At 41.1% G+C, this 17,578-nt stretch overlaps 1 protein-coding gene across 1 annotated transcript in view; it reads right to left on the reverse strand.

The window, feature by feature from the left end:
* The window catches only part of DLG2 (discs large MAGUK scaffold protein 2), a 767,759-nt gene that overhangs the window by 674,913 nt on the left and 75,268 nt on the right, over positions 1 to 17,578 (reverse strand). The window contains exon 3 of the mRNA XM_072398627.1: positions 16,415 to 16,560. Coding sequence (XP_072254728.1) covers positions 16,415 to 16,560 — 146 coding nt within the window. The remainder of the gene's footprint in view (positions 1 to 16,414; positions 16,561 to 17,578) is intronic.

The following is a 17,578-nucleotide window of genomic DNA, read 5'->3' on the forward strand; positions in this document are numbered from 1 at the left end:
GCCAATGAGTCCAAGCAATAGCCTAGTTTTCCTCAGAGCCTCTAAAGGGGAGAATGTTGCACTGCAGGCTGTCAGATTGTGATCCCTGAGCACCCTAGGGTGGGCAGGACAATATGCAGCACCGAATCAGCAAGCAGAGAATAGTCAAGGAAGGCCGAGGTCAAGGCAGCTACCAGAGCAAAGTCAGGAACAAAACCAGAGGTTAAGTACCAGAAATCCAGAAAAAAGACTACAGTGACACAGGGGTCACCTAAGACACAGAGGAACACAGGAGACACAGGAAGCAACAGGAGGCATGGGTGACACGGGGGGCCCTGAAAACACAGTTGGGATGGGGGTCACGTCCAGACACAGAGCAGCACTGGAACAGCACAAGGGAAGAGACAGGGAAACAACAGACTGGGCCAAAAGGGGTTAGCATGGGAGCTGGACTGGGAAAGCACTCAATTAATCAACATGTATAGGGGAAATGCTTAGCAGAACTAGGGGGCTCTGCAAGAGTAGAGACACATTGCACAAATGCTAAGTGCTGTGTCTGAGCCAGCTAAATAACAAAGGTCTTCTAAGAAGCGATCTCCTGATTGGCAGGCAGGAAGGGTGATGCTAAATACAGCAGGAAAGTAGGCACGCCTTGGGTCAGAGCTGCCTGCATGCGCATTAAAGAGGGGCCAGTGTGGGAGGAGGAGGTAAGTGTGACAGGGTGGAGGTCTTTGTTCTGGGAATAGAATCCTGTGAAATAAAGTGCAGATGAAATCGCATAAGAGGAGACTATTAGAATAGCAATTGCCCTGCATTCCACAGGACTCCAGGGTTGTGGCATCATTCTCGGCTGGGGCCTGGGTCACAAAATAGAGGTAGTGTAAGCATATATAGAATAAAAACTATCCTAAGTATATAAACCAAAAGAGTAGAGAAAGGAGAGTAGGCTTTTTTAGGGCATGCAATTCTGATGTGATAAAACAATAAACTTTATTTGTAACTAGTACAAAGAAATAAAACTAAATAGTGCCGTTAAATATGATGTAGAAAAGGTTTGCACAAATAACAACACATGATAAATCATTCTGAAAGGTACATTCTGAGTAATGCACAATGTAAATGTGTAGTTACATATTGCGCCCGATGCGTTTTGTCTATTAAGGCCTCATCAGGAGGTTTGGAGGGTAAAATAGTACCTATAAAAAATGAATAATGCATATTTTTTCTAATACATGTCAAAGCAATTCTAGTTTAATAATGGCAATTATTCAATGTTCTCAATTCAATGCCAAATATGAATTTCCTGTATCCCGGACTTGTCAACGCACCATTTTTGCCGTCAGGGCAATGACGGACTTCGAGGATTGTGGCAATTCCCCTTTGATGGCCGCCATTATATGGTCACTGATTATGCAAGTCCTGCACATGCACAGGAGTTACATTGTTGCCAGCAACTGTGCCTATATGTGGCACTGCCCCACATAGAGCCCAGCTCTGTACTGCATGGCACAGAAGAAACATATCACCGCATTCACTAAGCTGAATCCCTTGCAATGCGATAATTCACCTTGGTATGTGAATAGCCTTAATAAGTAAATCAACCCACTGGGCACACATCAGTCACAGACAGCACTGGTCACACATCAGTCATTATGATATGAACAGAATTTAAATTTGGGCACATGTTCTGCTCACCTTTGGCCAATCACACTTTAGAAGCAGAGATCCTTACTCCTCAATTTTTGTATACGTCTTAAACACCAAGAATAAAAATAAAATAAAACCCAGCAAAAGCACATTTGCAATGGAAAAGTCCTTTAATTCAAGGGAGGCACTAACTTGACAAAAGCAGCTTATGTGGCATTTTCTTTGCCAAGAAAACTTTAATTGCCCTTGGGTTATACATTATAAATTTAATGGACTCATTATTCCCACTCTCGGTTTACATATCCTACATCTAATGTATCATTGTGATGGTAAGTGCTTCTGGGCAGCCGTCCTCTCCTCTAAACGTTTGTGTTTACTAATCGCTGTACATTACCATACAGATGTGTATCTGGAATATCAGCTCAGATTACACAGAGATAGCAAGGCAACATTTTCTAATGGCCATCAAGAAAGTTATTTAAAGAAGAAAAAAAGTTTTCGTTTAACTTTAGATATGGGAAGGGGTGACAGACTCTGTTTTTTTAATTAATTTCTTAGTTCCCGTTGGGGATTTGCCCTTTTATTTGTCCATGTGTTGTCAATGCAATAGGAATAGAAGAGGCTTCCTCTAATGTCCTGTCCCGGGAAAATTTTTCAGAAGAAAGTGGATGTCCTCAGGAGAGTTTATGAGGCACAACCAAAGGCTTCTATATGACAATATAAACAAATACGAAATCCGGTTACTATGTAATACACTAGATTATGCACAAAAACTCTTTACTTCCCTTGACAGACCCAAGACCTTTGTTTGTCTCCTACACACTCCCCATCCCAGACACTGCAGCTCATAGGGGAGGATTTCAGCAATAGAACTAGGTGTGGCCAGGTTCTAATTGACAAGGTACATACATGATTGTGATAGCCATGGCCCCTGCAACCTATTATTAATCTCACTATACAACTTACTCTGCTCTGAATTTAGGAAAAGTGCAGCATCGTCACCACTAAATTACAGAAAGCTACATTACACTGACAGGAAGTTCAAGAGGTATTTGCAAAAGTTTGCAAAAGTTCACACAGCTAGACACACCTGGACACACCTAAATTTAATTGCAAACTTTCAGGAATGATGAACCTCAATCCTAATGCCCATGTGTGAATGGGCATCTATTTGAATGACCCAGTACAAACATATCAGTTCATAAGCACTGTGGTGGAAACACAACAACTTGCAGTGTTTTACTAGAAGTAAGCATGAATACCCACTCACTTATCATCCTTGAATTCAATGGAGGGCAGATAAACTCTGCCTAAAATTCATGCAGTGACCATTTGGCAAATTCTTGAAATTTTACATACCACACTTCCGATCAAACTTACATGAACTCCCAATAACACTAACCCATACTATACCCTTAATAATACTCCAACACTTTCTGTAATGCCTTTAGCAAGCCTCCGCTCAGCCTTGGGAGACTGGTTGTGTCTCCCAGCACATGGTTGCACCCAGGACTTAATGCGTAAGGAATGGGGCCCACCTATTAGGCAGTACAACAAGTTCTACATGGCAGAGTATAAAGACAAGGTCATACACAGGCGATCAGTCCACCAGACTAAGGTACAGGGGGAGTAGCATAGGTCAGGAACAGGCAATGGTCAGCAACAGGCAATGGTCAGCAACAGGCAATGGTCAGCAACAGTAAATAACATGAAACACACTCCAGCACAGATCAGTGGACGCAGTGAGGCTATAAAGCCCCAACAGCCAATGGCAGCACAGAACTGAAATGATAAACTATGGTCATTATTCTCAGCACAATCCCCTTCAGCTGCACAGTCTCAGGGCAGTGGATGCCGAGAGATCATTCACATCCATAGGGAAACCGGGGATGCCACAGACTGCAGAGCAGAGGACTGACAGCTATTTGCCTAATCTTCCCTGCCACTGCAAGTGACACCGATGAAGAGAAAAAGCAGGGCACAGAATTCCCGGCCAGATAATTGACTCCTAACAGTTGCTTTGCTATTTTTTTTTTAGGCTGGAATAGGGTAACAACTGCCTTCCAATTGTCTATCCCCCGCCCCCTTACGCAACCCCAATGGAAAGATGGAAAGGGTACAATTCGCTACTCCAACACAAACTGAACTGTTGTGACTTATGAAGCCATTGCAAAGAATTAACAACCTGGCAATAAATGTTCATCAAGTTTATTTTTTTTTTTGGTTGAGGACTGACCTATGTTTCTGTGTGCCCTGTCTAAATTCAGGAAGTGGCCAAATAAAAAAGCTGCAGGAAGCATTGGATGCAAAGGGTCTCCAAAATATCTATGGGGTCTCCTTGACCACATTTCAAAATAATTACACTACATAGAAAAAATATTCTTATATATTAGAACGTAATTCAAGGAATATCAGACTGACAGTGAGGATGAAGTGGAGTTTCTGCTCCCTTGAACCATTTCCTCATATAGTGTGTCACCTGTGGTTCCAGGTGATAGCTGCCAGGAGTTGCATGGGAATGCCTGTTCCCACCATTTGTCTGCCCCTAGCCTTACTTTAATAAGACAATGTTACATTTGCATGTATGCATCTGAGTCTTGTATTATTCACTTTAAATACTGATGAAGGTGAAACGCATATGTATTCTTGGAAAATGAATATTAATCTGTGGACTCATTGGTTTTGTACCTTTATTCTTCTTGCTTAAAGTCTTCTCAGGGTCAATAAGCAGGGTAACCCCGTAAAAGCCCAGCCAAAGTCAGCAAGCTTTTAGAACACTATGAAGAATCCAGAGCCTCTAGAATTACTGCATTTTTATTTAAGATGCATCAGTTTTGAGATAACTGCATTTAGTGTTTTCGCACCATACACAGCCAACCACCCCTACCTTCCAACAGCCAAGATGCAGATGTTTATCTTTGCATTATATACAGTGCACCTACCTAGGACACCTAGGACACCCTACCAATGCACACACAATGCACCTTAAAAATCACAGGCCTTTCTCTTCTATGGTTTTTAGCCCAGTGATCTGAACTAAGCCATTTACCATAAATGTAACAACTGTAACCATGCTTTACCTTTAAAATGCCTTTTCTTCCTGTATTTACAGAGCACTCCGCTCTCACCAAATTTTCCATCTCATTTATTGCCGCTATTTTGTCTCTCTGACTAAACGCAGCCTCCAGAGGAGTTCAACATTTTCAGAAAAGATTTGCAAATACATTCCACTTATTATTTCAGAGCTTTGAAAACTTCCCAGATCAACAATAAAACCAGATAAAACATGCTGTAGATTAAAACAACAACGGTTTTTAGAAAAAGAGAAAATACATCAGGAATATGATGGTTCGCTCGGTGGAAGAGATGAAGGTCTGGGTCGATGATATGATTATGAGTATTATTTCAAAGTGGAGTAAATAACAGCAGCAATGTGTATACATTAGGTTAGGATTGTTAGAAGTAATAGGAATGATTGGAGTTTTTCTCTGACTGGTTCTTTTTGAAGGCTACATCAATGCTGTTTTCAAACAAAACTTTGCAATATGTGTGTGGTTAGCATTAAAGAGACATTGTCACATTGTCCAAACAGGGCAAAGTGATGGGGTGTCTGCAATAGCCCTCCAACTCCCCTATTCTCCCTTATTAGTAATCCCTATGTCTATCTTTCCTCCCCTCCAGCTGACACCAAAATCACTGATGTCAGCAACCCAAATGTGTAGGGATGTCATGTGTGCATGGATTTTGAAGGCCAGTGAGGCTGGGTCTAATATTAGGAAAGTTGCCCTTTGTGGGAGACCTTCTTCTGAACCACAGAGGTAGAATAGGCAGTGACAGACTGCGATGATGTGCAGATCCAAATGCTTGAATACCACTGGGTTACTGAAGAAATACTTTGGGGAGCTTAGCAAAATCCATTAAACCTGCCATTCTCAACTAGGGTTTCATGGGTTGTTAAGGGTTATTAGGGGTATCTTGAATGATCTCCCATCTGGTGATCCCAACGTTTGGGTTCACTCCCATTTAGAAGAACCAGTAGGATGATAGCCAGAGATATTTTTTACCGTACATAAGGGTGTAATTTCGACAAAACACTGTAAAGGAGATTCTTCAAGGTGATCATGAGAACGGGAAGGGGAGGGGGGATTCATTTCACCAACCCTTCATGAAAATGTATTATTTTTAAAGAAATTCTTGACTTGTTTGTACTGTTAAGTCACACATTCAAATTGTTTCCAGTAGCTGGCACTGTACTGATAACTTTTCCACACTCATGAAGATCATTTTTCAGATAGGAGCCAAGTAAACTAACTGAAAGTTTTTGGGATCTTAGAGGAAACTGTAAAGTCCAAAAGAACCCAAGAACATTAAAATTCCTTGCACACAGCATCTTGGTCAAGAATTAGTCCTAGGACAAGTCCACGGAGGAAACCATAAACAAGGGAAGAACATGCAAGATCTGTGCTGATAGAATCTTAGCTAAGATTTGAACCTGGGATCCAGTGAAGTTCCCGGAGAAAACTGACAATATGGGAAGAACATGCAAACACCTTGCTGATAGCATCCTGACCAGGATTCAGACATAGGACCCAGAGCAGTGTCCTGGGAAAACTGCAAATACAGGAAGCAAACTCCTTGAATATGGCATCCTGACCAGGACTGGAACCAAGGACCTACATGAATGCCCAGAGGAATCTGCAAACACAGCAAGAAAATGCAAACACCTTGAAGATGGCATCTTGGGCAAGATTTGAACTTAGGACTCAGCACTTAATTGTTAGTTAGTAAGCCACTGCATATAATTATGGTCAAAATCTGCACATTATTCTATATCAGTGAATTTCATCCGTGAATAATCACTTTAGGATTGTTAAAAGGACAAGATGGCACTCTTAGCGTCTGGAGGAAAAGAAGTTTAAGCTCCGGATAAGGAAGGGATTCTTCACTGTAAGGTCTGTGAAAATGTGGAATCGGCTCCCTCAGGAAGTAGTTTCAGCAACTACTATAGATTGCTTTAGGAAAAGCTTGATAATTTCTAGAAGAACAGAATATAACTGGGGATTAAGGCTTTAAAGTAAAAGATAACAGACTGTTGATCCAGGGAACATCTGATTGCCTCATGGAATCAGGAAGGAATTTTTTTCCCCTGTTGGAACAAATTGTACCAGGGTTTTTTTGCCTTCCTCTGGATCAAATATGTCCATAGGGTTTTTATCTGGGATATGTTTAGTTCACTAGTGGCTGCTGTCACGCACAGAGAGACAGGACCACTAGGGGTGCTACGGCTTGCACGGAGGTAATGTGAGCCCTGAGAAGGGCCAAGGCGCATAGCCTAAGCAGTAACCAGGTCTTCTACAGGGCCTCTGATAATGGGGATGTTGTGCCGCTGGTTACTGCCAGGTTGCGGTCCTTGGGCACACCAAATGGGCAAATCACTGTACCAAATCACAAAGCAGAAGGTCGAGGAAGGCCAGGGTCAAGGCAGGCAACAAAGAATGCAGGTGAGGTCACATGCCAGGGGTCAATGACCAGGGATCCAAGAGACAGACACCAGTGACACTGCGGACACAGGGAACACAGGAGACACTGGAAGCAACAGGAGACACAGGTGACTCACGGATATCCACAGACAGACAGGAACACTGGAACAGCAAGGACGTTGGCTGGGAACCAACAGACTGGACAATGAGCGGTTATCGCAGGAGCTGGACAGAGTAAACACTGAATCAGCCAACAGGTGTACAGGAACTAGCGCAAAAGAACTTGGGGCTTGGCACCAGTGGAGACACATTGCACGAACACTAAGTGCAGCGTGTGAGTTAGCTAATAAGCCAGGGATGGTTAGGAGACTATTTTCTGATTGGCCAGCGGATTGGACGGAATTGATGAAGCTTGGAAACGGGCACGCCCAGCATCAGAACTGCCCACATGCACAGGGGAGAGGCATATGTGCTTTAGTGAGGAAGAGGTAAGTGTGACAGCTGTATTTGATGGGCTTCCTTTATTATCTTTTTTCAACCTGACTAACTAACTAACTCATTTACTAAGTAATTCAGGATCAAGATGACAGCACCACAGCCTGCCCCTTTAAAAATCACCTTCCATTGCCTCTTTCCATATTTATCGTCTGACAGGTTTCCTTAAGCAATGCTACTTGAACTATGACGCAACTTGTCATACACTTCAGACGGAAAGCACTTTACCACTGCAATATACGAACCTGTCTGGTTATCTATAAAAAATAATGAAAAGTCCTCCGTTGTGACGACAGATAAATGAGACATGGGCTGCAGCACATCCTGAAAATATATAAATACATTTCTACCTGCACAGGATCAGGGGAAGAGTTCAGAAAACGGTCCAAGCATTCTACTCAAGCATGATAGCCAATCTTGCTACTCACAGCCTGAGAAACAGATAAGGGCACTTGGAGGTGGGGGGGGGGGATAGGAGAATAACTTAGAATTGGAGGAATCTGCTGCAAGAATATCAAACATCATTTACTGATGAAGGCTTACAGATTGGCAGTTCTATTCAATGAGCTCCAGGCAGATATAAAAGATGCAAATATTAACATCATTAAGGAGCATATTTTAAAATTTTTCACCCAACATTCCCACATTTCTCAGACACGTTCATGTTAAAGGTTGTATGAGCCTAGACTGGCCCTCACAAGGGCTGTAAAAAAATTCTGGTGGGCCCAGTCATATGCTTCAAGAATTATTTTTTCATGCAATCTAGAGGGCCCCTGATGCTTTACAATGCATATCACTGTGCCATGAAAACTAGGCATTCTGGTGCGCACTTCTCACCTATTCTTGTGTGACCCAAGTCCCCTGTCTGCAAATTTACTTACATTTTTTTCGATTCTTGCATTAAAAAAAATTAAATGTTCTCATATTGTGACTCACAAATTAAAAAAAAACTGTATAACTGTAAATTATAGCTGTGATTCACTTGTTTGATGGCCACAATTTGTGAAAGCAGGCAAATTTGAATGCAACAATGGAAAAAACTATTTGTGATTATTAACCAAGTGAAATCACATCAAATATTTCCAGTTTTCCATAGACAATTTTTTCTATTGTTGCATATAAATGTAACCATTTTCTCATAATCTCACTTAGAAATTGAGAAAGAAGGTGAACTGTTATGCAACAATAGGAAAAAATGTCTGTGTGTAACTGGAAATATTTGCTGTGATTTCACTTGCTTAACCGTCATAGTGCTCTGAAGAACTTTTGTCAAAGTACTTTAATTGCTATAATTTATATTTGTTAAATATAAAGTATGAGAATGTTTTTTTATTTTGGAAACTGAGAAATATAAGCCAATACGACCAGTATATCTATAATATTGCACTTTTGGGTTTAGCTTCATTAGTCACAGATTACATCCTTACATGCTCAAGAAATTAAGCAGACACCCCATCAGGACAAAGTTGGGCAAAATGACAGACATAGCTTGACTTGCTCCACCATGCAGCACAAGGTGCCCCCAACGAGAAGAAGTAGAATAGCCTCCACCAACTACATATGTGTGTACATATTGGCCACATTTACCAAAATTTGGAGAACTGTCCTAAAATATTCAAGCGTGAAAAAGACCCCTTTAAATAAACTTTGTCAACTGAGAATCTCATGTTAAATAGTTTTAGTGGCTTGTTTTAATTTCATTCTGCATTTTATATAGGGAATGTCAGCCTTTAACTAATAAATATGGGCCTCACATTTTGTTGCAAGGTCTGCTTTAACAAAAACTTGTCAAACTGTCAAAGACAAACTTGTTATATAAAATGAAAAAAAAAGAATAATAAATGTAACAAAAAAGGGCAAATCTGTTAACCTTTTCACGTGTTTCTGTTTTGTGTGACAGCTTGCTCTTTCACCGGCCGTTACCGCAAGGTTCCAAACACTGAAACAAATGAAATACCGGAGAATGGCTCTCCATCTGGCTGCATGGTGACTTTCTGCTCGGGTGATAATCAGCTTTACTTCACTTTTGTCCCCCTTCTCTAATAACGCCGTTTAAATGTACAATTTTGTTTGCCTTAATTACAGTTTACCCGCGTCTGACTTTTTCGCGATCTGTGACGAGAAAAAGGCGTGTTGATGTCCTGCCACCGGTGGTATCACGGGTTGTCATGGTGATGGCTGCTGAGGCAAATTGTGTATGAAAAGTGAGGACGAGATTCTGGAAGAGACAAAGGAGATGCTACCCACAGCTAACAGCGGTATCCATTGTGAATCGCTATCAATGAATTATTCATGGCCCGCAAATGTCGCAGGAGATGGTGCTTTTAAAATCCCTCAGAATAAATATTTTCCATTTGTGCTTTAATTGGTAGGATGTGTCTATTTAAAGCAAGTTATAAGACATATGTACTATTCTATCACAGGAAGCTATTAGAATGTTTGAACAGCAATGAAAGGGAACCTGTCATAAATATAACAGGTAAACTCCAGGCAGGAAAAACAAAATTATCTTTCTATCTATCAGTCTTTCTATCTATCTATCTATCTATCTATCTATCTAACCAGTTGAATGATCCAGAACACCCACCAAACAGTAAATCAACCTGTTTTAGCAATGGGGACTCCAGCCTTTGATTATGGAAACACTTTGTGGAATCTCCTTGGCAGGAAAAGAAAAAAACCCCAATACCCACTGTTTATTCCTAACATACACCCGCATCATTAATCAGTTGAACAGGAAAGGCAGGATTTCCGCCCCTAAAACTCATAAGAATACATACTACACTTAATCTTAGCCAAAAAGTGAAGAATCATCCTGAAAAATGATTGTTCGCTTCTTGTGCCTTGAGCTTCATAGCTGTATATCTGCAGTATGTGATCATCCAGGACATTGTTACCTCTCACTGCCAGTTGTTCTACTCACTGTTGTCCTTGCCGGAGGGGAAGCTGTATCTGAGAACATATATTGGAAGGACCTCCATGCTTCTTCATTTATCCTGGTGGATCTGTGCTACCTGCATCTATCCTGCTGCTTCTTGATTATCCCAACAGTCAATAGACCACTGGTTAACACAGGGTAAGTCAGTAACAGAGAAATGATCAACTGCAAGGAGTCTTCAGGCAAAACTGGTGACTAATCATTAACTTTTTGGGGCTAATCATTCACAGCACAGGTATTTTTTAAAGTGGACATTAAATGGACGTTAAATTTGCACGATCTCCATATATATATATATATATATATATATATATTTCACTGTACAGGATGTTTCGGACTCTGGCTTCACTTGTGCCTGGAACTATTTAAACTCAAGGTAAGATCCATATGGTATATAGTAGTGTTTCCCAACCAGGTAAGAGATAAATTGCAGTGTTTCCATCACCAGTGACAAGCTTGCCAGGGTGCCATATATAACTTAAAGTGGAACTAAAGTTCTGCTTTGAAAGTTTATGATCAGGAAGCTCTTTATTGAAGAGAGATAGGTGATGCCCCTTCTGCAACAAAGCATACTTGCCTGCCCAATTGCTAAAATAATGCTGGGCAGCTCAACGTATGATGCCAGAATGCGCCCGGTATCCCAGCACCCATAGGACTGCTATGACTCAATTTCATCCTAGCCTGACAATTAAGTTGGACAAAGATCCAGAAGCAGAAAGAGAAGCAAAAAGAAAATGGCGACAGGTGAGTGAATTAAACAAATTGTGATTAAAGCTATTTTATTGCAAAAGTGATACTCCCTCTGCAACCCCTATATCAATTTTGACGTTAAAAGAAAAATTTTGTATAAACACAGATTTACAGTACATTTGCTACCTGAATTTGTAACCTAATGTGTTACTATCTAGAGGAAGACGAGTGAACTAAAATGGTAAATATATATATACTCGGAGTTCTATTAATAATGTCTCTCCGTTTTGCCCCCAGCCACCAAGCCTTATTTCAATCTCTGGTTGTCAATTGCCAGGACAGGTTTCAGTGTGACAGACTGCGCTAGAAAAATGCTAAAGGAAACCGACAGGGAATTCTTTAAAATCTGTTATAGAATTACAAAGTCAGAAGAGGTTTATCTGTGCCTGCTGTTTGTGGTTTATTTCTGTTTTAACAAATATAATGTACAATAAACAAACAACCAAAAAACCCTGAGAAATTGTTCTGTTTTATGAGTTTTGGGAAATAAGCTAGCCATAACATACACAACACAAACCTTCCCTGTCAAAAATCCTTCAGCCTTTGCAATCTGTAGCCTTCGGTGTGTTAACCTTGCTGCAGCCTACCATCAAAAAACAGGAATGGAAATTTTACACAGACTGGAATTGTTTGAAGCTGAACTTTGGACAAAACTACAAACCCCCCTCCCAAACACCCCCATCACCCCTCTTCTTACTGATCACGAAAAAACGAACTCTTCTAAAGAAAGAGTCATGTTATTAAAGATCTCCAAGGCTGGAGAGGACACACTTTCATCAGTGAAGCTGAGTGATCCAGCAAACCTGGAATATATTTGGACCAGGATTAAAAACAATTGATAACAAATAGCAAATGATTTTTAAGAAAGCATCACCCAGCTTCAATCATGAAAGTGTATCCTCTCCAGCTACAGAGAGCTTTAATAAATCAGGCCCATTGAGTCTTGGTACTTCCTTTTTCTTCATCTGCATGCCCAAATCACTGCAAACACTTCCTATTGGCTATCCGGCAGTGAGGTTGATTTATAAAACCAGGATAGGTATGATGCCATTACATGTGTACTGTCTGTGACCAGTTGGAACAGGTAAAATGTTAGACCAATGCTCCATGGCATCTGAAAATGGTGTTGTGATGATACCAAGAAAGAGGACTTAGATGGTTAAAAAAACAGAACCCTGCAAAATGGGTTACAGTTTTTTTTTTCTATCATTTTTGTTTGGGGGTTTAACAAAGTGGACCGGACATAATAAACTAAATGTTTTAAAATATTTCCTCGTGCTGTCCTTCTAACAATAAAAGTAAATAAAACTGCAGTCTAACTATCCGGAAACTATGGAACCATCTGGCTTTTCTTCAAAATATTGTGACTGTGTTTTAACAAAAAACAAGGATCCTGTATTTTAGAGTGTTGATGACTTTGTGTTTTATTTGCTTTATGGCTCTAATACCAGAAAGCAACTGAGAGACACAGGTGACATGGGGGTCACAGAAGACACAGGGGGGCGAAGACACAGATGAATGCAGAAGACACAGAAAGACACTGGAAACACAGGTGACACCATGGTCACCAAAAACATTGAGAAAGGCAGGCGACATGGGAAAGTGCTGGGGACACTGGAACAGCAGACTAGACAACAAGTGGTTAGAACAGGAGCTAGACTAGGAAACTCAATCAGGCAACAACTGAGTAGGAAATGCTTCAGCAAAGTTAGGGGGCTCAGCGGTAGTCTGGAGACATGTTGCTCAAACATTAAGCGCTGTGTCTGAGCCAGCTAAATAGACCGGGACTATCATGAGGCTTCTGATTGGCTAGCCAGAAGGATGATGCACATTAATAAACTTGGAAGAGCAGGTGCACTGGGGGTTAAAACTGCCTCCATGCACTGGAGAGAGGAGCCAGCGCTTAAGTGAAGAGGATTAAAGTGTGATACAGGGGTTAGGTGCAACCACCTGGAATTTGTCCATTGCCTGGTCTACAAGACAACCACATATATACACAGGGATATACACAGTTCTATGGCAGACATGGTACACAATACACGCAATTCAATCTTCCCAACATTCATAGCAGGTCTTCAACTGAGCTTGCAGGCATTAGAAGTTCCATGCAGCTATGCACAAACAATTATACACACTCTCTAGAGGGGATGTTAATTTGTTTGTTTGGTACACAGAAGGACTGCTTATAAATGTATATTTAATATTCCAAAAGGCAGAACAGAGCACAGAAATATTTATAAAAGAAGATGTTAAAAAAAAACGTTAGAAAAATAATGTTTTTGGATTTTTGATATAAAATAAATTATAAGGTAAAAAAGCAGAATTACTTTACCATTGTGAGTAATACGAGGGGGTGCTGAGAAGTTCCTGGTTTTGCCCCCTTCCAGATGAAATAGAAAATTGAGTGTGGGGGCATATGACAGGCTAATATCTTAGTATGTAACTGTGCAAATATCAGGTCTCTGCGATTCTTAAAACTGTTTTTTATTTTAGTGAGAAGCTGTGATGGCAGAAGCACAAGCAAGTTTCACGTTGTTGGAGTTACGGGCCGTCATAAAGTTTTTTTTCTCCAGGGAAAGTCAGCAGGGAGAAGGACATTCACACTGAGATGTCACAAACATGGGGGGAGAAGTGTCCTTCCTACAGCACTGTCAAAACCTGCATATCTTGTTTCAAGACTTTAAAGATGAGCCCCGCAGTGGGCGCCCCCCAACCTCAACTGACCCGACAACCTGCAATGCTGTCCATGAGCTGAATATTGAGGACCGGCGAATATCCATAAAAAAGATAGCCCAGATACTTGACATCTCACGGGAGCGTGTTGGGTTTGTTATCACCACTATCCACAGACATGCACAAGCTTTCAGTGAAGTGGGTGCCGAAATGTTTGAACAGTGATCAGAAGAAGGAACGAGTTGAAGNATCCAAAGCCGTTTTGGCCCATTTTGAAGCTGCACGGGACTTTTTGGCTAGGTTAGTGACTGAGGATGAAACCTGGCTCCACATCTATGATCCTGAAACCAAGGAACAGTCAAAGGAATGGTGCCACAGCAGGTCCCCAGGGCCAAAGAAGTTCAGAACCTAGAAATCTGCCAAAAAAAGTCATGGTGTCTGTTTTCTGGGACAAAGACAGTATTCTGTTGGTGGACTACCTACCTCAGGGCTCTAGTATCACCAGATAGTATTATGCTAACCTCCTGGACCAGGTGAAGGAGGCAATTAAGACGAAACGCCATGGAAAGTTAACCAAAGGGATCCTTTTTTTGCAGGACAATGCACCTGCGCACACGTCTAATGTTGTGGCTGCCAAATTGAACACCCTGGGTTTCCAATTGGTCCACCATCCCCCCTACTCACCTAACCTGGCCCCTTCGGACTATTATCTGTCCCAAATTTGAAGAAACACCTGAAGGGGCAACGTTTTGAGGACATTTCTGACGTAAAAGATGCTGCTGAGAGCTGGTTTGTGGCCCAATCAAAGGACTTTTATTTGAATGGTCTAGAAAAGCTGCAACTACGCTGAAATGTGTTATTTCATAACTCTGGCTCTCTTTCTGGGCAAAGCCAGGAACTTCTCAGCACCCACTTGTATTGTTGTTCTGTTGCAGGAACACTTAGAAAAGATGTCATCCACATATGCAGGGCAAGCTTAGGTGGAATATGACATGTATGGCCACCTTTTTCCTCCCCTATTACCCTGAAGAGGGTGTGGCACCTCCTGCCAGGAGACGGTTCTGAAGCCAAAAAGCTGCAAGCGATATAGATCTACTGAAGCCTGGGTCAGACTTTGGATTGCCAAAATGAGTTCCCCACCCTAAATGTAACATATTCAGCTATGAGTGTTCCTCACATTTATTTTGCTGGACTCTAGATAACAAAATAATACCTCTAATCCATCTAAAATTAAATATGTTTTTTATACAATATTTTTTTTGGGACTTTGATATTTTATTAGACTTTTAATATATTACTTTTGATTCCTGACAATGAGAGGCAAGGCAATGTGTTTGTAGACAATTATCTGGCCAGCAATCCTATACAGCAAGCGCACTCTTTTTATTCTCTTTGGCGGCCATGCTTACAGTGGCCGGGGAAATCAGTCAAAAAGCTGGCTGCGGCATCCTTAGTTTCCCTTTGGTTGTGAATGGTTTCTTGGCATCCCCTGCTCTGAGACTGTGTGCAGCTGATGGGGATTTGGAATTAGACTGCTGCCAATGAGGACAGTAGTTTCTGATCTCAATCCTGTGCTGCCATTGGCTGCTGGGACTATATAGTCTCTCTGCTCACAGTCACCAGTGACTATTGTAGAGTTAAGCTTGGCTGACTTACTGTTGATGTGTTTATTTGTTAAATTTACTGTTGCTGATTCTACCTGTTCCTGACCCTGTGATTGTATGCTGCCTGGACCATCCTCTTGCCTGTGACCCCAACTCTTCTTTGTCTTTACCCTTGGATACCTCAACTGGTGGACTGACCTCAACTGGTGGACTGATGAGCGTATGACCTCTGGCTCTGTATTCTAGACTTGCCTCTGCTGGAATCCTTTTGTACTGTATTATCTGTGGGTTCCTGGTCCTCTGTGAGTCTTTTCCCAGACGCCATCCCTTGCACACATAGGTTATGAGGGCAATTGTGTGCAGGAACAGCGCATCAAACTTCCCAAGGCTGACCGAGGGCTGGCTATAGCTGAAAAATGCAGAGTTAGATTGGGGAACTGGCATCAGGTGAGCACTGGTGCTTGACCAGGACCTTAAACCATGAGTTGGTATTCAGTGACGAATTCCATTTTTTTGGTCGGTAGACATAAGGTCTACTTTGATAGTCTTAGTAAAAGCTTAATTGGAAGCCCATTTCTGAAAGGTTTAATTCCAGGGCTTATATGTCTGATTGCACCTAGACATCTGTTGAAGAATTCTGAATTCTGTATTATGATCGATATGTATTTCCCCTCCATGCATCTTCAAAATACAGAACCTGCAAAAAGTTTCCTAAAATCCTTGCAATATACTGAGTATTTTTTTTTTTTTATTTCTACAATGAGTCATAGCGTTGCCTAGTTTTTGCCTAGTGAGCTTTTTGTCTTTATTGATGTATACATAACAGATATTGCTAAATCAAAAGCTACCTCTGAGGCTTGCTGTAAGCTCTCTGGACAGCCGGATGAAGAATTGTTCTTCTCCCATAATTCAGCTACATGGTTCAGCTCGGAGATCTTTTCTTCGTAGTCGATGTGGGAGCTGAGTAACGTGACTTCATAAAACTCTTGTATGTCTGCCAGAAAACAGAGGTGAAACATGAATAACCACAACTGCTGCTGTTAGAGATTACAGAGAAATAACCAGTTATGGAGCCCCTAAACTATAAAGTCTACAGCAAACTAAATGGCAAACAGATAAATACACAGTTACAATTCCAATATCTAAACTGTTTTGTTTCAAAAAATGGTTATTAGGTTCAATTGGTTAAGCAATACAGCTTGGTCACTGTTCTATCCCCAGCTAGCTGATTAGACAACAAAGGGTTATTATTACACACATAAAAGCCATCAGTCAGTTAACACGTTTCTAGTGCAATTTCCACCCCTGGTAATGATCTTTCACTGGGAATAAGTGGCAGATAAACGAATGAGCACCTTTCTGTTCTAATGTGAGGGAAGCCGGAAGAACAAATGAGCAGCACCCTGCTGTGATCATCTCCATTGACTTGTATAGCCGTTGTTCATGGATCCATAAGGACAACAACTTTGGCTGACCACTGTACACATGTCAGACCCCAGACAAGTGAGGCCGTTCATATCAGGCTAGAATCATCTGACGTGTGTATATAGCTTTAGTCATACAGTGTTTTGCAATGTACACCCTAGCTAGCCCATATCACTAGCTAGTGACTCGCATCTTAATCATTTTAAGAGAGGTTCACGTACCTACACTAGTCCATCACATAAAACTACCATACAGTATATACTCAAATACAAACCTATCTGAATATAAATCTACTTTTACCTGATAAAACAGGAAAACTACACTGATTCAAATGTAAACCTTGGACACAAAATGTGACCATCACTGCTGAAAACATTAGGTAATAGAAATGCCAAAACAAATATTGTTAATACATATAATCATGGTATGGTATTTTTCAAACCTTTATTTAAAAAGTTGAAAAAAATAAAAAATGGATACCCAATAAAGTCTGCGTACCCACTGCCCTGCTTTTTAAAGGTTAAATATTTTTTCTTTTGAGTTGGTTATGATGGGTCATTTGTCTATAAATGAGAATGTGCATTGTT

Source organism: Pyxicephalus adspersus, chromosome 1 (assembly GCF_032062135.1).
Source record: "Pyxicephalus adspersus chromosome 1, UCB_Pads_2.0, whole genome shotgun sequence".
NCBI lineage: Eukaryota > Metazoa > Chordata > Amphibia > Anura > Pyxicephalidae > Pyxicephalus > Pyxicephalus adspersus.